This window comes from Centruroides vittatus, unplaced genomic scaffold, assembly GCF_030686945.1.
Source record: "Centruroides vittatus isolate TY-2023 unplaced genomic scaffold, ASM3068694v2 contig_2349, whole genome shotgun sequence".
Lineage (NCBI taxonomy): Eukaryota > Metazoa > Arthropoda > Arachnida > Scorpiones > Buthidae > Centruroides > Centruroides vittatus.
Window position 1 is genome coordinate 429,802 of NW_027121469.1, and position 21,937 is coordinate 451,738.

The 21,937-nt window shown below is 30.2% G+C and overlaps 1 protein-coding gene and 1 long non-coding RNA gene across 2 annotated transcripts; one reads left to right on the forward strand and one right to left on the reverse strand.

Moving 5' to 3' along the window:
* The first annotated feature begins 13,287 nt into the window (after positions 1–13,287).
* On the forward strand, positions 13,288–14,925 carry LOC136971174 (piggyBac transposable element-derived protein 4-like). Its single transcript, XM_067265647.1, has one exon. The coding sequence runs from the start codon at positions 13,288–13,290 to the stop codon at positions 14,923–14,925; it is 1,638 nt and encodes a 545-aa protein (XP_067121748.1).
* Positions 14,926–17,277: 2,352 nt separating this feature from the next.
* LOC136971184 (uncharacterized) lies at positions 17,278–18,046 on the reverse strand. The gene is made up of 3 exons (XR_010880113.1): positions 18,003–18,046; positions 17,813–17,936; positions 17,278–17,456 (listed from the first exon to the last, which is right to left on the reverse strand). It is a non-coding gene; the product is annotated as an uncharacterized lncRNA (long non-coding RNA).
* Between the last annotated feature and the right edge of the window lie 3,891 nt (positions 18,047–21,937).

The following is a 21,937-nucleotide window of genomic DNA, read 5'->3' on the forward strand; positions in this document are numbered from 1 at the left end:
ATTCGACGATGTCTTTCTGTAAGCATGATTTTGACATCCCTAAATGGGTCATTGCTAGGCAATGATCTATATCAGCGTTTCTCAAAGTGGGCAATAACATCCCCTTGTGGGCGGTGAGTAAATCTAGGGGGGTGCTGGAGGCAGGGTACTGAACGGTGACCAAAGGCAAAAGTTAGGGTCACTGACAGCTGTTCCCTTTCCTCTGTTAAACAGATAAGAGGAAACATTGCGTTTAATGGTTTACAGATGTTGAGAACAATGTATGGTAAGGGCACAAAGTGTGAGATTCATAGAAAAGTTTTCCTAAGAATATTTCCAATCCTTTCTCACACAAGAGAAAATGAGTTAGGGGACGTTGGGAAAAACTTTATGGAACAAAGGGGGCAGTGGATTGAAGAAGTTTGAGAATCACTGATCTATATGAATCCATTTTGCCAGACGAAATTGTATAGTGAAAACTAGCCTTTACAATATTATGATACTAAAAGAAAAAGTTTCACTTAATGCCCATGGACAATTAAATGAAGATTTAATATAATTGTTGAACAATTTAACAAAGAATTATAACATAATATAATTGTTGAACAAAACTGCATTTTAAAAATAGCTTCTAAATTGTTTGAATTAAAAGTTTGTTTGATTAAAATAAAAATTGAAGAGTATCAAAGAGATAAATGAATGTAGTATCAAATTGGATAGCATAACCACAAAATCTTTCCAATCCACCATTTAATTTCTGGGGAATAAGACGTTTTCGGGTAATTTAATTATTTGTCGTCAGGTTTGAATCGCACAATGGGATTCCAGAACGTCGGTTCAAAGTAATTCAAATGTAGTTCACGTTATTTTTAAAATACGTCTTATTACATAACGCCAGCAGTAAAAAATAAACGAACAAAGTCATTAAGGTTAAAAAAATATAATGGTATGATATGTAATTGTAACTGTAAGATAATTTAGTAGTACAGAAGCCTCTATACACTGGACATGTTTATTGCATAAACCACGGGGGATATCTCCTTTTACACTGCATTTAGATTCCTAGATTTCCAAAAAAATTGGCAATAGCTGGGTTGTGGACTCTTCTAACTATTGAGGCATTGTCTCAAAGGACTTTGTTACCTTACTGCATAGCAAATAATGAAAGGGAGGTTGATTAGAGGTCTTTACTAGTCATAGTGATGTTCCTTGACTAGGACCAGTATAGGAGTACAGTGACCCAAAAAAACATTTCATGCAAGTTTGGTTTTTTTTACTTTATAATTTAAAATCTGAATATGTATTTAAATATGCATTAAATAATCACATGTGGTTGAAACAAAATATTAGGATTTTGACAATCAGAGATTGAACATTTCTGTTCAACAATATAATTTTCAAAAGGTAAAAAGCTATTTTAAAATGTTTATTTCATCAAAATAGTTTTCAATTTAAAGCATAATAATTGTTTCCAACTAAGGTTAACCTTGAGATTACTTTCTACGCTACAGAAACAATATATTATTGCTCTCGTTAAACAAGGGTTATTGGTCAGAAAAATTGCCTCGCATATTGGTGTCAGTGCAGGAAGTGTGTGTAAAATATATCGAGAAGGTGCCAATGCCAAAATATCATTACCTGGTTCACCAAGAGATACAGTCCAAGAGTGGAATATTGTGAGAAGAGTAACCAGTGGAAAAACTTAAACTGTAATTGAAGTTAAAAAAAAAACAAGAATAAAGCAAAATTCTTACTAAAAGGCACAGGGAACTTAAATTTGCAGAGATGTATAAAAACTCCAGCAACGAGAGTTGCATAACTTTCTCAGTTATGAGTTTTTATTTTAAAAAAAACTTATATTAAGCAAAATAGTGTGTGGCATCATCTATTATGAGATTTTGTTATAAAAATTTTTATATTTTTAATTACTATATAATGGCAAAAAGCTTAATTTTGAGGGTAGGATGAGTTTTGTAAAAAAGTATAAATGTTGATGACGATTTTCCTCGTTATTAAGTCTGACCCTACTGAATATACGACTCCCATTATCTCCCCATCTTTATCCCCTGGACCTTTTAACCACTAAAATTTAATAGCATCAGTGCCCCTCGTATACAAGTCACCATGCCAAATTTTATTACTTAATCTACCCCATCCTGAGATATTAAGTGAAATAGACACCAACACACACAAATCCATGGAATATTTTTGCCTTTTTTTTTTTACTTTTTGGATTCGGGAGGTCTCAGAACATGGAGATTTGCAAAAAACTCAGAGGGTCAAATTTGACACAATTTCAATACTTCCCGGCAGTTATGTATATGTCATACATAACAAGGAAAGTAAAATCACATTTACAGTTTCATCATGTGTTACCAACTATAAAACATGGTGGGGTTCATTAATGGTATTGGGTTGTGTAACATCATATGGACCTATAAATCTTGTTTAAATTTAAGGCAGAATGGATTCTCAGTTACATTGTGATATTTTAAAGGATGACTTAATGGTACATTACAGTTGTATAAATTAAAACCAAAAAATATTATTTTTTAACAGGATAACAATCCTAAACATAGGGCTAACACATTAAAAACTTTGCTTAAGCAGTTGCATGTTGAACTTTTGGATTCTCCCCCTCAGCCTCAGATTTAAATCCAATTGAAAATCTGTGAGACTAATTCAAACATGGCTTAGGAAAATTATTTAAGACAACTACCAGTACTCATGAAATATAGAAAAAGAGCTGAGGTAGTGTGGGGAAAAAATAAGTAAAGATAGCTGTTTAAAATTATTTTAGACATCTACCTTTAGACAATAGTTCACTTATTCTTTGAGGCATACTGTCAATTAATTATTAATTGACAGCATACCTCAAAGAAATAATGATGTGTACCGAAGGCTGGCTAAAGGTGGCCACCTTTAGCCTTCAGTACAACTTGCTTCTTACATTATCTCATTACTATTTAATTCTTTGAGGCCTCATTATTATACTTCACACCATTATTAGAAATGTTTAACATTTTTTTACCCTATTAAAATAAGGAACAAATTATTGTTCACATGCTGAACAATATTTTTCTTCCACCATTTCAGCATCTGTTAATATTCTAAAAATATTCTGAGGTTTTTTGAGAAGAATTGTGTACACTTAGGTGAGTTAGCTTTGCCGAACTCTATTTCGAAATACCTAGTGGAGCTGAGGTCTTGACAGGCAAGCTGGGCTGAGCTAAGATGTGTTACAGCAAAGCCCATTTTTGAAATTAAATCGCATCTGTAATAATAACAAATACACTCTGTCGAATATATATTCATTTGTTATTTCAATGAGGGCATCCAAATAAAAACTAATAAAAGGGTTTAAATTTATCTTTGTATACTAGTACATTTATCAATTAACAGGACTTATTATACTGGAAAATTATGGATGCAGATACTTAGTCTTACAGATCAGAAATAATATTTTTTATTTGGTTCACCTGAACACACACATTTTAAGCTTGTGTTTCGGACTTGTTTGTCCCTCCTCAGCAGGCATTCAAAAAGCACTTTAGTTTCTGTATTTCCAAACTTCTTTAAAGATTCAAATATACTTGTAATCCACATTAACCATATAATTTGAAACGTATATATTCTGGATTATTCTTTTCTACTTAAACTATATTTACAATTTATTTCAAATCTCTCCTTTTATGCTTTCACTTCCCTTCCCCTTCTATAATGCTTCTCCATGAATCCTGGAGAAGCATTATAGAAGGGGAAGGGAAGTGAAAGCATAAAAGGAGAGATTTGAAATAAATTGTAAATATAGTTTAAGTAGAAAAGAATAATCCAGAATATATACGTTTCAAATTATATGGTTAATGTGGATTACAAGTATATTTGAATCTTTAAAGAAGTTTGGAAATACAGAAACTAAAGTGCTTTTTGAATGCCTGCTGAGGAGGGACAAACAAGTCCGAAACACAAGCTTAAAATGTGTGTGTTCAGGTGAACCAAATAAAAAATATTATTTCTGATCTGTAAGACTAAGTATCTGCATCCATAATTTTCCAGTATAATAAATCCTGTTAATTGATAAATGTACTAGTATACAAAGATAAATTTAAGCTATGATAAAGGACATAAAGGCATAATAATTGACTAATAAAGGGGTATTATTTTAAAATGATACAAATAACGACAATCATTTCTTGTAAAATATGTACCGGTACAATACAGTCCCAATAATTCGAAGTAGATGGGAACAAATGTATGTCAAATTACAAAAAACTCAAGGATCAGAACTCAGCTGTTTTGCAAATTCTGGACTCGAGCGTCAAAATTGTGGGTTTTTAGCTCGGCTTAGTTCATTTGGTAGAACTCTTAATGCATTGCAATGTCCACTCGTCCTTATTGTTCAGTAAAAGGTTATATACAGTAGGGTTACACCTGAATATAGTGCTGAAATTTCCTATTTTTGAGAGCTTGCTGAACATTATTGCAGTGACAATAAATGATTGGCGAGTACCACGAGAGGATGCTATTCCTTTCTTCTTGGGTTTATATGTCGAGTTGAGTGAGCTTCATAACCATTTGACTGGGTCTGCTGTTATGGATTTTATTCTATCCAACTTCTCACATGTGTTTAAATGGAAGCAGTGTGTACTCCTTATTAGGGCCTGAAAAGACGAAAGATTGTAAGATAAGGTGTCTACCGATTTGAGTGGAATAGAGGTATTTTTGATGTACATCCATATTTTTAAAGCACCATCTTTCATTATGATTTGTACATCCAGGAGATGAGCCTGATGCATTGAATTATTGCTCCAATTTCAAGGTAAGGACATAAAGATTACTGTTAACATTGACAAATGCACTAATGCTTTATTACCTATGCTTATGTGAAAATTTGAACCTGCTGGAACCAAAATCTAGCAATAAAATTGTTTTATTGTATGTTTCCCATGGAGGCAGAACTGAATCATGAGGAACTAAATCCAAATTGTGCTGGTTGGTGAAGAAAAGTAACATGACCAAAGGAATAAAAGGGGGAACAGAGAGGGAAAGGGGGCGGTTACACAGAGTCCACCGGATCCTAACAAGTCCCGTTACGCAGTGTTCATCCCAAAGGAAGCCGACACCGGAAACGAAGTACGAGCCGAGGATACTCTTGAGAATTTTTGCGTCTACTTGGACAACGAGGTATGATTTCCCCAATTCGTGTGAACTCTCTCTCTCCAGTTACCCGAAACATAGGGAAGCAATGTATATCATCCATTATTGTAGATACAAGGTTTAGTTATTAATAAATTGTTTTTATTTATTCCATCGATGTCATTTATTTGAGTATCGCCGTCGCTCTATTGTTGGACCCATCCTCTTCCTTCACTTGTGTAACTCATAACAAACCCAAACCGCCATCTTGACCGTGGGCAGGCCTCACAGACCTGTTAGCCAAAAAAAGGAGGTACGACTCCGTCCATCTCCCGGTGAACCCACACTTATAAAATTATATACATTTTATAATAAACATTGGTAATAAATAGTTGGTATCTAATAGTAATTATTCAAGATTACCCACTTAAAAGCACTGATGTAACTGCAATAAGGTTTTAATTTCGAACCACAATGAGTGATTCAAAATTAAAACTCTATTGCATCAGTGTTATACAAGAGCTTAAGAAGTAAGAAGATAAAAATTATTTTCTGTTGTTTTTCAATGATTTAAAGTTTTGTTGAATGGTGGTGGTTAGGCAATGAGATGGATAATGTGACCTTTAATCAAACTAAAATTCAATTAAGTAAATAATTGTATGGATATTTTTTATGAATATTTTTGTAAGAAGTTCGATTGATTCTAAAAGAATGAAAAAAAATAAAACAGAAAATACTAGTAGTGGTTTGGGCCATACTGATCACAAATTTGAATTAAATTAATTTAACTATAAGGCAAAGTTTCTGTATTAATTATTAAATGTTTTAATATCCAAAAAAATTAAAACATGACAATTGTCATGTTTTAACACCAAAACAAAATTATTTTTACATTAATAGATTAAATTATTTTATTTAAGCTTTTCCACTTTTCTCATTCACTTTATCTAAAACATGACACATTTCTGCAAGTAAGTGGAGTAATAAATTTTGTTGATTGTTGACAATATATTCCCAGTCTATTTTCTGATATTTTAAAATGTAACACCAAGAAAGTTCATTTTGGAAGTCGTCAATAAATTGCTGGTCAAATATATGTTAACAAGAAACATAATTCCAGTTTAGATAATCTTTTAATATGCGTAAAGTCATAGTTTTTAATTGTTGGTATTTTAAAATTTTCTTTAATATCAAACTTATGTATGTATCGCCTAATAAAATTATCTGAAAGAATTTGAAATTTGGCGACTTTATTCCAATCAAGATATTGTGAAAAGTTGGTTAAGAATGACTCATCTAACGTCTGATACTCGCAAATTAAATCCCATTTTGCATATTTAATGTTTTTCAATAAATGAAGCAGCGAATATATAGTTTTTCCATAGGATTTCCCAATTTAACTTACCAGCAAATTCAGAAATGAATATGAGAGAGAAATTGTTTCGTTGACTGATGATATCCCAGTCAATATAATTTCTTAAATGACAAATATTATTTTCTTCTAATGGCGAAAATGAAAAATTCCCCAATCAATTAACAGTTGAGTATTGTCTATAAAAAAACAAAATTTTTTTTGTTAGGAAATATTTATTTAATTAATTACATAATACGATACATTATTCATTTTAATAACATTTTATTACATGGATAACATTATTTAAATTGAGTACATATATTAGCAGATACAAAATTATTTATTACATTTCATACAGTCACATCTTGTAAAATGTTTGTCATATATTGGTAATGTTATTTTATCATTTATTACAAAAAATGTACATTAAAACGTATGAATGATGCTACTTTATTACATGCTTGTTTTTAAACACTGATAAGTTTTATTACAAACACTATGTATTTTATAAGTATGTTTTTCGTTTCAATACTATTAAAATTCCGTATTATGAAGATGATGATGATATCCAAAAATCTGTAAGAATCAAAAGTAGAGGCTGTAATGACCAAACGATAGCACATCTATTCCATTATCTAGAATGAATTTTTTATCATAAAATGGAGAAAGTGAACTTTTGTTTTGTAAGTATGTTGTTATTACATGATTTTTGCTTTTAATCCCATATTGCTGATGTCTTAATAGCTCTGTGTTGAATAAAACTTCTTTATATTTATCATGATTAAATGTTTTTATAACAGATTTTTTAATACCTTTAGTGGTTTTTTTTATTTTGTTTATCAAAAATATAAGAATACATCTTTGGTTTTAAAGAACAAAACTCAATTATCGGTTTCGACAGCATCTCGTCTTTAAAATATCCTAATTTAATTTTGTTCATTTCATTATATAATTTGTGAGTGTTAGGATAGTTACTAAAATCAAAAATATCAGGGAACGATTGAAAATCCTCATAAATATCATTTGTATAAATTTGAAGGGTTAATGAATCTGTGTTGGTATATAATAAATGTACGTTTTCACCATATCTGTTTTTAAATATTTTATAAAATGTTTCATATATATGTAATTTGCTTAATTCTAATACACAAAAACCTATATAAATAGGTTTGTCTAAGCATAAATTAGATTTCTTCATTTTAAAAATGGTGAGGTTATCATTTATAATTTGAAATTGTTCTACAGACGGTTTAGATAAATATCAGCGATATCGATTTAATGTTGTAGCTGCTTTTAAGTTAATACGCTTCTTTAATATGAAAGTTAATGTTTTTCCGAAAAAACTATTATTCATTAATTTAAAAAATGATTTGTCAAAATCATTAGTCGATTCTTGTCTTCTTTTATTATTAAATAATATATATTTTTTAAGCCATGCACTCTGACAAAATGCTAGTAATCTACGAATTTTAGTTACTATCAAACCTTCATCTAGATAAAATTTTAAATTTCTATAATGAATTACATTTTTTTTTATCAAAAAGAGTAGGAACCAATTTTTTATTAGTATTAGTATATTTTAAATTTAATTTACCTAATACTATTTTTTGATAATTAGATAATAAATCATACGGGATATTAATATGCTCAGTAGCTAGTGGTAAATCATTATGTCTATCATGAATACTTTCTGGATATTTTAGATCAATTTCTAAGATAGATGAAAATAACATTGGATATGATATATTACAAATGTCTAAAGCATTTATTTCATCTTTGGACAACCATCTAAAATTATTTACAGGTAAATATGCACTCATTACATACCCATAAAGATTATTTGCATCTATGGACAGAATATAATTATGAGGTTGATTTTTATCATAAGTTTCGGGTATTAATGGATTATTTGCTTTTGCAAATCTTTTCCCTGCTAAACTTATTCCTCCGCTAATTCCATTTTCGATAAACATGTACATATTCAGATCATTAAATAATTCTAATTGGATTTTTGTCAGTTTTAAACTGCAATTCCATGTTAAATCAGGTGTTGTTATAAAATATACAGTATCTAAATTATAATATTAATATATTCCAAAATTTTAAAAAATTAAGTTTAACATATCTGCTAATAATATGGTATTGAGATATTGATATAATTTTAAATAGTCTTTGAAAGTTATACAGTGAATTTTTTTCCAAACTAATTGAGCATGATTGGTAATCATCATCTGTTATATTTTCTCCTGATAATTCGTTACAAAAACATTTTTTGGGTGATAGCTGTATTTCATCTAATATTTGTTCGTTTTTAAAATAATAAAGGGAATTTTTCCGTATTCCTTTTAATAATTCTCTATATTTGTTGTGAAAAAAATGATTAAAAATTGAAAAATTATAATTTGCATTTTTTAAATTGTCTGTTAAAACAGAGAGGGAAGAATTTAAAAACTGATAAGTGTCAATAAATTTAAAATAATCTAATAAAAATGTAAATTTTTCTGAATTTATTGGAATAATTCTAATTTTTGAAAATAATTTAGATTATATTTTTAAAAATTAAATGTGAATCATAACCTGAAAAATTGTGCAATATAATTGGGATAAACATTTTTAGTCTATGATTTAAATTACATTTATATAAGCCCACCCTCTAAAAAATCCTGTTAAATGATCATGATCCATTACGCAGATATCGTCGTCATCAAATTTTTATTTGCAAATATGACATAAATACATTTCTAATAATTCAAACATTTAACTTAATTTCAACATAATGATTTTATTTTATCTAACAAATTATTCAACTGGTTTTGAATATCAATTAAAAAACTATTAACAGCATTATTACCACAATAAAAATTAGCATATATTATTTTATCCTCATTTTCAATAATTATAATCGAATAACTAGGATTTATTTCATTAGAAGAAACCTTTTCCAAAATTGATTCAAAATCTGCAAATACAGGTATACCTTGAGTTACATCGTTTGTCAAAAAAGTATATGGAAAAATAAAAATCAAGTTTGTCAGTTTATTCGACTTTAACCCCTTCCCGTCCGCGCGAATTTTAAAAAAAATCATAATTAATAATAAAATCATAATTAAAAATAGTCAAAACTAAAAAAAAACGAAAGAAATGTGTTAATTTTGAAAAAACACTTCAAAGTACAATTTCCTTTTTCTCGCCTTAGCGAGAAACTTGACACTGATGAGTCATTGTTTACACAGCTGGATGACCTTGAGAACAGCTGGTGTCGTGTTTCGCGGGACATTCTCATGAAACTCTCGGGAGGAGAAGGGTAAAAAGTAGGGTGAATACTAGATGGCTGGATATTTCAAAACTTTTTTTTTTAATTACGATTTTTATTGAAATTTCCGACCCCCCCGACTTAATTACACGTAATTATAAAAAAATCTATTAATTAAAAAAATTAAAAAACTATTGGATGTTGTTTTTTACATCAGAAAATAGCTTTAAATAACTTTACCGAAGTAAAATCGGTGCGCTAGAAGTTTAGAAGGATAAATAAAGTTCTATAAAAAAATCCCATAAAAAAACAATTAAGCGTTAATTGCCCGTCATTAAGGGTTAATTAAAATCGCAATAAAATTTTTTCGCGCGGGAAAAAATTTTTCAAAAAATTTGGGGACTGAAAATACATCCGAAAGTCCAAAAAAACATTTTTTTTTCGCCGATTTTTTTTCTCCGAGGGTCTAAAACACCATTTTCTTTGTAACGCTATGTAAACCGATCGAACTGAGTTCGATTGCGGACAGAAAGGGGTTAAATCCGTTCGCCATAAACATTGAAGTCGTAATATCACTAGAAAAGCGTTGAAAGCACATAAAATCATATTAAAATATGTACATTTACAGTAAATGTTAATATAATCATCATAAATCCTAGGGAACGAACCATGAAAACATCGTGTTTCTGTGGTGTCGTCTTATTTAGCGGTCTTTAAGTGCTCATTATTGGCGTTTAGTTACGACATAAGTCGAAACTATGACTTACGTCGTAACTACACAAGTAAATTCGACTTACGTCGCCTCTCCTGGAACCAATTACCGACATAAGACGAGGTATACCTGTATACAGATTGGGTGAAATAATAATTTTTCATTAGAATGAAATTTGGTGGTTGCTTCTTTTCCTTTCGGGGTGAATACTTTTTGATATTTATAATTAGAACAAAATTTGAGAGAATGTACTTTAAATGACCCTCTTTTAAACGTCTTTTGCAAAATTTTCTCACTGAAGATTTGTCTGACTTTAGTCTATTAAAAATTCTAATTAAAAAATAATGAAATTTATATAATAACAAATTAATTTCTTTTTCAAATTGAAATTTGCTTATATAAATCATATAAATTAGTTTGTTTAAATATTAATGTATATGGATACAAAAACAATTATCGGAATATTTTTAACACTTAATTTTAAATTTCTGTATTTAAATATTTTAAATATTTATATCTTTTACACAAATATATAGAATTTTTGTTAGTATTAGCAATTATACAATATAAAAAAACATTAATTGTCTGAACATTTAATATTTAACACACAACGTTTATTAACTATTAATATATGTTTTGGAAGAATATTATTACTACATCCTTCAATTTCATTTTTGTATATTCCTATATGAACATCTATAAATATAATTTCTCTCAGTATCCACCCCGATCCATATTTTATAAACTCGTCAATATGGTTTAACCACTTGCCGTCCGGACCCGAGTTAACTCGGGCAACGTTTACACTAAGCACTGTCCGGACCCGAGATAACTCGGGCTAATTTAAATAATCGTACGTAAGAACTCGTTGCTCGAAATAATTCAAACAAAGCTTATTTACGTTCTATTGAATGTTGTTTATGACCTCAGCAAATTTCGTAATTTTACACCCAATAGAAATTTATGTTTTGGACCATTTTCTTGGTCCTATCTATAGAGATAGCATATCGGATCGAAAAACTCGTAACATATTTGATTATTTGCGGTATTTGATGAACATCTGTTTAGAAACCTATTGTCCCCTGAGAGTTGTATGAGAATAGTCCGCGAAAATCCATAAACAGCTGTTCTCAAGGACATTTAGCGTTATACACAGTTATGCGTCTGGTGTCGTGTGATCCGTAGCGATTTTTTTGTTACGTTAAAGATTTATTGTTTCTAAATAATACTTAATAAGGGAAATAAAGTTTTATACTAAAATGTTTTAGAAATGTAATTCATAAATTGGTGTATTAAATTTTTTTAAATTTTTTTTTGGGAGTTTTTCCTGTAAAGCACAAAAAAACAATGTTAGGTTAGTGAGAATAAGCTTAGCCTATAATATAAATAATAAGATGAAACTAATATAAAAATTATTAGAAAATAACGAAATACATCCGAGTATTTCTTTATTTTCTAGTTCAAACGTGTAGAAAACCTTCTTCCCCCTCAGGCGTTGTTGAGAATGACCCGCGAAATCTCACAGTCAGCTGTTCTCAAGGTCAAGTAACTATTTATAGCGTACTGTAGTGTGTTGTATCTGGTTGCAAGTTTGTGATACATGAATAATAAAATGTATCTAAATAATAGATAATAAAAGAAAACAGTGATATAAGATATTATATTTTCATTTATATAAAAAATACGTGGACAGAAGCTGTGACCATCATTTTCAAATATCAAGCAATACATGGAAGTCTTGTAATAAAATTATTATACAAATATATATATATATGTATATTTGTATATGTTGATATCCACATCGACCCAATTTCTGGCAGTAGAGATACTTTGGTCAGAATCTACGCTCGATTCTGAGTCGCTGACATCGCTCAAATTATATTCCGATCCACTTTCAGAATAACTATCATCATCATATTCTGTACTAGACATTCTGGCAATAAAAAATTGTATATAAAATCCGTTTTTTATATTACGCGCGAGAAGAATATTTCCCAGATAAAATATACTTATAAACTTACTTGGAAAAGAGTAGAAAACACTTTTCACGACGCACAAAAGCAGAGATATTTTACTAAATCTAAAGGGAGAAAATTTTATCTAAAATCTGTTTTTTATATTACGCGCGAGAAGAATATTTCCCAGATAAAATATACTTATAAACTTACTTGGAAAAGAGTAGAAAACACTTTTCACGACGCACAAAAGCAGATATTCTACTAATGCAAAACCTAAGAAGTGTAATATATATATATGCATATAAAAGCATTACAAAGTATTGATATGAATTTTAGAATGTAGAAAATGTCGAATATTTCTACACAATAAACTCTAAACTTTTATTCTACTCTTGGGGCCTCCACTTCACCCTTCTTCTCTCTACCATGTTCTAAATTACTTTCCCTGTCCCTCTTCCCGCCTTTTTCTCCCTCGGTTTTATGAACCTTTGTCTATGTTTTTATAACCCTTTACTGCCGAGTGCAATAAACCAACAGAACCGCAACTGAACGAAGAGCAGGAGGTCCGATATTAGTACAGCTTCTTAGGTTTTGCGTTAGTAGAATATATCTGCTTTTGTGCGTCGTGAAAAGTGTTTTCTACTCTTTTCCAAGTAAGTTTATAAGTATATTTTATCTGGAAAATATTCTTCTCGCGCGTAATATAAAAAACAGATTTTAGATAAAATTTTCTCCCTTTAGATTTAGTAAAATATCTCTGCTTTTGTGCGTCGTGAAAAGTGTTTTCTACTCTTTTCCAAGTAAGTTTATAAGTATGTTTTATCCGGAGAATATTCTTCTCGCGCATAATATATATATATATAACGGATTTTATATACAATCTTTTATTGCCAGAATGTCTAGTTCAGAATATGATGACGATAGTTTTTCTGAAAGTGGATCGGAGTATAATTTGAGCGATGTCAGCGACTCAGAATCGAGCGTAGATTCGGACCAAAGCATCTCTACTGCCAGAAATTGGGTCGATGTGGATATCAACAATCCTTCTCCGCCTCCTCCACGATTTCCTTTCACAGGAAATCCGGGTTGTCGATTCAATATAAATAATGTCGATCCACTCGCTTTTTTTAAGTTATTTTTTGACTTACATTTAGTAAATTTGATTGTTAGCGAGACGAATCGTTATGCACTGCAACAGCCGCGATCATCCAGGCATCAGTGGGAGCCTGTTACAGTGGGCGAGATATATACATTTCTGGCTATCTGCATCTTGCAAGGTATTGTAAAAAAACCGGATGAGAGGATGTATTGGTCCACCAATGATTTATTTTTCACACCGATTTTTCCTAAACTCATGACTAAAAATAGATTTGCAGAAATAAAGCAAAATTTACACTTCGCGGATAATGCATCATTCGATTCGTCCACCCATCCGGCTCCTAAATTGAACAAAATTTTGGCTATAGTAAATAATCTAAATTCTAAATTTTCGCGTTTATACGAACCAGAGAGAGACATAACTGTGGACGAGTCTCTCTTACTATTCAAAGGTCGTATTTCCTGGAGACAATACATACCTCTCAAACGGTCACGTTACGGTGTGAAATTCTTTATGTTATGTGAATCCTCATCAGGATATCTGTACAAATTTATAATTTACACCGGAAAGGATACTATACTGGATCCAAAATATAACCAGATGCAAATAACTTCCCAAATTGTATTATCATTAGTGGACCCATTGTTGAACAAAGGCCACTGCGTAACTACTGATAATTATTATACGTCTCCTCAGTTAGCTGATTATTTGATATCGCATCAAACAGATATATATGGAACACTTCGTCTAAACAGAAGGGGGATTCCAGATATCATAAAAAGAAAGAAATTGAAAAAAGGAGAAATAGTGGCACAACAGAGGGGAAAAGTGATGATTTTAAAATGGGAAGACAAAAAAACTGTTACGCTGCTATCTACAGTGCACAATGCCACACTTGTATCTAAACAAACGCGTGTTGGTACTGTTCAAATGAAGCCACGTGTTGTCGTTGATTACAACGATACAATGGGAGGAGTTGATCGTTTAGATCAACAACTCCATGATTACCCAGTGGCTAGGAAAAGAGGAAAGAAATATTATAAGAAAATATTTTTTCATTTATTTGATATTTGCCTTTATAATTCTTTTGTACTCTATAAAAAATATGGCGGAGAGAAAAAACATTTAGCATTCAGAGCACAACTTATTGAACAGCTCATCAAGGAATTTCACACCGTAACTAAGGTATATAGAGGTCGGCCGAGGACACCAGGTCCATGTCCACTAAGACTGACAGAAAGGCATTTCCCAGCCTTCATTCCGCCGACAGAAAAAAAAGCAGCTCCCACAAGATGTTGCGCAGTCTGTTGTAACAAGCGTGATGCCAAAATGAAAAAAATTAGAAAAGAAACACGATATTGGTGCAGAAATTGCGATGTTGCACTATGTCCTGCACCATGTTTTGAAATATATCACACGACTGAAAATATATAATGTGTAAGAAAAAATTTATGTAAATACTGTATTTTGTAATGCTTATATATATATATATAGGTATAATCACTTTATTACGCGACTTCCGTGTAATGCTATATATTTGCAATTGATGTTTCTGTATACCTACTTTTATATGCATCCAACTTTGTATATATCAATAAATAATTGACATTTTTTAGGTTATAAAATTCATATAAATAGTTTGTAACCTTTCAATTTACAGTACACTAAACATTTTCCATTTAGCAAAGTCTAATGACTTTATAGCGGTCTAAGCCAGCAGGATACTTGCAAACCAGATGTTCATAAATTCTATATAAATGACTTTATATGTATGATAATATTATAGAATTATGAATAACATATCAGCGTTTATGATTCTTGAATAAAATATTATGTATGTTTACAAAAATTTATACAATTCCAGTTTTTAAAATAATCAAAAAAAAAAAAAAAAACCTTTTTCTATAAACATCCAATTATTCTGTTATATACGTTACATAGATAGGTCTAAATTCTCACAAATAAAAAAAATTGCAGCTTTCTAATCCGATGTAGAGAGATAATACAGCGTATAGTTTATAACACCGATTGGCGTGGAAGGGGGGTGGTGGTTTTTGTAAATCTAGGTCAACACTTTTTAGTATCGATGATGTATATTTCATTCTATGTATATGTTATTTACGCTATTATAATAACAATAGACTATAATAATCGAATATTACCCTATTATATGAATGATTATATACCTATTTTTTTACATATTTACGGAAGTACTGTAAAACCCGGAAGTAATGACTTTCCCGATACATTCTTTGAATAGAAGCTTTTGATATAACATCTTCTAGTCTAAGTAACTTCAAATAACATAAAACCTAGTGAAATTACAGCTAGAAGCGATGAAAATAACTTTTTCCGAAGTTTGTTTACAATCTGACTCTGATCAAGTGACCTTGAAAGCCATTGGTTCTTTGCAGGAAAATCCTAAACGAACAGTTCTACAAAGACGCACATTGGTTGATATCCAATCAGTCATAATAAAAATGACAAATTAGAGCGTAAAAGACGTAAAAATAAGAACTTGAAAGCCAATTGACATCAAGAAAATTTTTCTTAGACTTACTATAGTAATATAGAGTTTCCCAGAGATATTTATTGCTAAACAGTTTTGAAAACATTTTTACTTGTCTAAATACTGTCAAAACTTTTCTTTAGCAAATCGTAGATCAAAAAACAAACAAAACAAGCCATTTTATAGCAACTGTTTACATATTTACACAATGTAGCTCGATAAGTGTGGCATTTAGCGACAATTTTAGTTTCAGTGTTTTCAAAGGTTGATGATTCGTCAAACTAATATCTCAACTGATACAGAAATAAACCAATTATAGTTTTAAAAAGTTCAGTATTGATTTTATCAGCCAATAACCTGTATTGTTATCGCTAATTGCTTTACAATAGTAGGGGACGGTCTTTCCCGAAGTATTTATGGCCTAGGGGTGGTGACAAAACATTTATTGGTTAAGACAAATACAAAAAAGCAAATCAAAGTTTAGATCGTTACTTTCATTATATATTTTGTCGTGTTTAATTTTTTAAAATTATTTTTTATCGCTAACTACACCTTACCTACGAATGGCAGCTTTTCGGTAAAACACGTAATACAAAAAAGCCGAATAGCAGGGGCCCCTGTAAAGTTGGCTATCCAAAGGAAAAGACACCATTTAGGAACCAAGTTCGATCAATTGAAAAAAATTAAAAAACACTTTTTTTTAAATAAAATAGATGTTTACTTTTAAGTAATAATAATAGTTTTTTCATCTGAAGTCAGTTTTTTTTAATAATTCGGACGGCAAGAGGTTAATGAAAAATTAATACAATTTTAATCATATACGAGGATAAAATATGCTCAACACGGCTAGAAAAATAAACATCTTGATACTCTATAATATCATCATCATTATATTTTAAAAATTAGTTTTTAAATTTATTAAAAATTTTCTTCTACAAACAAAATTATCATTAGCTAAAATATTATAAATACTAGATGTTAATTTTTCAAAAAAGACATTTTAGAAAATACTGATCTAAGAGCGCAATAAGTTTTAGCATAACCTCTAAAAGCTTTTTTCCTTAATATAAAAGACATACAGGGTGTCCGTAAAGTCTCTTTACCATTTCAAAAATTTATTATAAATGCAATTGATAGGATATTTTATTCAGATTTGTTCTATTGTATTCGGCATTTATTAAAGTTTTTTTTTTTACCTCATTTAATAGACTTCTACATGGGCACCATTAATTGCACGAAGCACATCAAGACTGTACTCGATTTCTTGCCAGGTTCGCTGTAGCATAGCGTCATCAATGGTGATGGTGGATCTCTTCCATATTTAGTTCTGTAGTTTCGCTGAGTCTGCCTATCCAATTTTGTTTCAATAAACTATGAGACACACTGTGCCTTCTCTTGAGGGGTAGCCATTTTTTTAGGGGTTTATTCAACAGCACCTTTTTCACAAACAGGATCCCTGAAACACACAAATGCAAAATGTGATTAAAAACTTTAATAAATGTTGAATACAATAGAACAAGTCTGAATAAAATATGTTTTCAAAAATTTATTACAAATGCAATTGATATGGTAAAGAGACTTTATGGACACCCTGTATTTTAAAGATTTACACAGTTGTCTAAATGTTCGTTCATTGCATCAAAGGCTTTTTATAAAATTTAAAGTCCTTAATATTAATATTATATTTGTTGGGCGGATAGTTCTCTTTTGTTTTTATCAACTAAACATATGTATTAGAATGGAATTCTACCACCTCCATGAATTGATTTTCACATATTTTGATGTTAAAGTGGGTAATTTTCAAAGATTTACCTTTATCTAGGAGTTAGGTCTAACCCAAACTTTTGCTTTTTCAACTCCTGATTTCCTATATTTTTAGGTTTGGGTCCTCTTTTTTTACCAACATTCTGTTTCACATTAAAATCATAATCACATTCTAAAATTAAAATATTTCAATAAATATATTAAATAAAAATATTAAAAAATAAAATAAAATACTTACCTTCTGAAGACATTTTTCATAGATGTATAAGAGGTTCTTGCAAAAAGATGTATTGAGCCAATCTCTTATATGCAGTATTTATACTAACACTGGACACAAAAATAACACATAACACGGATGCAAATTAATATTTTTAGATAGTTACTTGAATGACAGAATGTCCATTAATAATTTTAGAACAATATGATGTCTATTAATATTCTTCAACTGTATTTTGAAAAACAGGATATTTTAAAATGAACCAAAACAGCGGTGTCTATTAATATTTTAAGAATGTGACGGTTACCAGGGAAAATATCCCGGCCCCACTTTATTTGTCAAAGCTTAGAATTGAGAGTGATAACTGTCTATTGGGGCTTTCTTTGCCAGGACTTGCAAAGAGGCATTGGAGTGGTATTATAAGTTCTCGTGATCTGGAGGAGAGGCCTTCTTTGAGTGGTGATGAATTTTCTTTTGATGTGGGACTTATTGATGTCCTGACCCCAGCTTCCACAAGCGTTGTAAGGAACTGAGTCCGAACGTTATTTTTATTTTATTATTATTTCTGTTTTATTATCTTTTGTTTGGGGTTTATGTTTATTTAGGACGAAGGTTCCCCATCACTCTCTTGTTAGTAATGAAAAATGAAGATAAAACAACTCACGGAGAAATAAGCGCCATAGGAAACATCTTGCACACTTGCGCTGCCCGGCGGAAGTAACAGTCCGCAGAAAAAAAAATGGAGGGGGGAGTCCCCACCATCACTAGTAGAGAAATACTTGATAAACCGTCTTAAACATCCCAGAAAATTATGATAAATATTTTGTAAACGGTTTATAAGCTTTGTCAGAAACTTAAAGCTGCCAGAAAAGAAAATTAATGTTAGCAACTAAGTATGTAAATAAGGGGAGTAACTCAGCTCAAGTGTGATGTCACCTCACAGTATAAAACCCATACGTTAACCGAAGAAGGAGAGGTGAATTCCAAATCGAGGCGACGTTGAGAGCGAGGTTAATTCGAAAGCGAAGTATTTTCTGCTAGAAGTCCAGATTGATAATTGGACGATCCAAGGTGTTAAAGAGGAGTTCGATTGACGATTTGATGATATCGAAAGGATTGAGGAAATAGTTTCTTCGTATAGTGAGGTGACAGATAGACGTTTAATTAGTAAGAGATTTTGTTCATAGTTTCTAAGTATTTGATTGTCGAATTTTCAAAGGGGAAATTAATATTAAGTTAAGCTAAGTAGCTAAGTTTATTGTCGGGTTGACTTGTTGATTTCGTTAATAAATTTTGTTTGGATTATTGACATTTGTACGTAGTACATTCTAGTTGCTAATTAAATATATTTGAACTTTTGATCTGACTTGATATTTATCAGTTATTATTACTAATTTTTCGGTGCACGCTTAAAAGCCCAGGCCTGGCAAACTAATCTCGAATCTGCGTAAAGTACCCGTTAGGTTAACGGAAGTTTCACCGACCGTAATTATAGTCAGTTTCCTAAGATAGTAAGATAAGATAGTATAGTAAGTAAGATAGTAATAATAATAAGTCGTTTCTAATTACAGTAAAAATACTATAGTATGTTTACAAAAAATTATACATGTTTTGGAAATATTCGAGTGAAATTAGTCAAGATTTGATTAATTTTATAGAAAAAATATCCCTTAAACTGCACAAGTCCCTTATAAGTTTCACATTCATATTTATTTTTTGTTTTAAAAATTATAAAATTAATGTATATAAATATGAAAACGAAAAGAAAATTATAAATAAAAAACGTGGTTATAAAAATTTGTGATTTTATATTTTTAAGTTTCTAATGTGCTTACAGGGTGTTTCACCAACATTGCTTAATCGTGGTATTTGTAAATCTCGGCGATTAGACTAATACCGAGATTACTGACGCGAGGATTTCACCAACAAATTTTAGCGAAGGATTAGTAAATCCCGAGATATTAAGAACAGGATTAGTGAATCCGATAATCTCGACACCAGCGTTACTAGAAAATTTTCTTACACGTTACTCGATTGGATATTTCGGAAAGACGTAATACGCGCTTAGATAAAAACATGGCAGAAAATGGAATTAGTCGAGAAGTACAAACATATAATCGAATCGAAGGAAACGAATGCCGTATCCTTAAAGAAAAAAACTGAAACGTTGATAAAAATGTTGATAAATATGCACTAGAATACCACAAAGCTCGAATGCATTTTTTAAAAGAAGAACATAGAGCCAAAATGAATTTTATGAAGGAAGATGATGTAAGAAGAAAGAGAGAGCATGACTGTAGAATTGAACTCCTGCAAGAAGAAAAAAGAGAACAACAATTAAAAATACAATTACTGCAAGAAAAATTAAAAAGCATTAAAAAATAGTCTTATTAATAAATTTAATTTTTATAATTTTTATTATTTTGTTGAAAATTATTTATAATTTTTATTCAATAATTTATTTTAATTACACATTCAAATTTAATGAAAGTGATACAGAATTCTTTCAGAGGTCCAAACTAACTGTTGAATGGGATTTTTTGACTTGCATGACAACATTAACAATTAATAGACTAATTTAATGATTAAAAATTTAAATTAACATTTTAAAGGAAAAGAAACAAAAGGACTAGTATATAGTATATGGACTGTTTATTTTGAAAGTGGTGTAAGTCCATTTTTGGAAAAAATTGTGAAATCACATAATATACATATAATTTAGTGTGAACTTTTTATTTATAAACAATTCACACTTATTATTTTAAAATAACCATAAGCTTTGATCAATTAAAAATTCATCGGTAAATGATATTGCATAACCATTGATTATGAAAATGGTGCAAGTCCATTTTCTGCAGTCTAAGCACTTGGGCTGTCCATAAATTACATGTGCATTTTTCTTGAAACTTTTACTCCCTTCTCGTCCCAGTTTTTCCAAGTTTTTGTAACCTCTTCCCCTCTTTTGATGTCCAACATAACTCAACCCCCATTAAAACCTTCACCACTTTATGAATGATAGATACCATAAGTAGAAATGAAACATACAAGAAACTTTGAAATATATACAATAAAATGCTTAAACTCCATAAAATTTAATGAAATAAATGGATGATAAATAAATGGAAATATGTTTCTATCTACTAATTTATTAAAAACTGGAAGCATAATCTGAAAAACTAACATTTTCCAAGAAACTTTTGTTGTTTATTATTAAATACAATACGGTCTATATTAATTTGCATTGAGTTTAATTAACTTACCAAACACAACTAATAATCAAATAGTTTTATATATTTTAATGTAGTTAAACATAAAAACGAAAAAAAAATTATAGAAATGTGTTAATTTTGAAGAAAAAGCTTCAAAGTATAATTTCCTTTGTCTCGCCTTAGCGCGAAACTTGACACCGATGTGTCATTGTTTACACAGCTGGATGACCTTGAGAACAGCTGGTGTCGTCTTTCGCGGGACATTCTCATGAAACTCTCGGGAGGAGAAGGGTAAAAAGTAGGGTGAATACTAGATGGCGGTATATTTCTAAATATTTTTTTAAAATTACGATTTTAATTGAAATTTCCGACCCCCCGACTTAATTAAACGTATATATAATAAAATCTATTAATTAAAAAAATTAAAAAACTATTGGATGCTGTTTTTGACATCAGAAAATAGCTTTAAATAACTTTACCGAAGTAAAATCGACGCACTAGAACTTTAGAAAGATGAATAAAGTTTTATAAAAAAATCCCATAAAAAAACCATTAAGCGTTAATTGCGTGTCATTAAAGGTTAATTAAACTCGCAATAAAATTTTTTCGCAGGTAAAAATTTTTCAAAAAATTTGGAGACTTAGAAAACATCCGAAAAATCAAAAAAAAAAAAAAATTTTTTTAGGGGTCCTAAAAGACCCCATTTTTTGTAACGCTATACAACTTGCCCGAGATATCTCGGGCTAA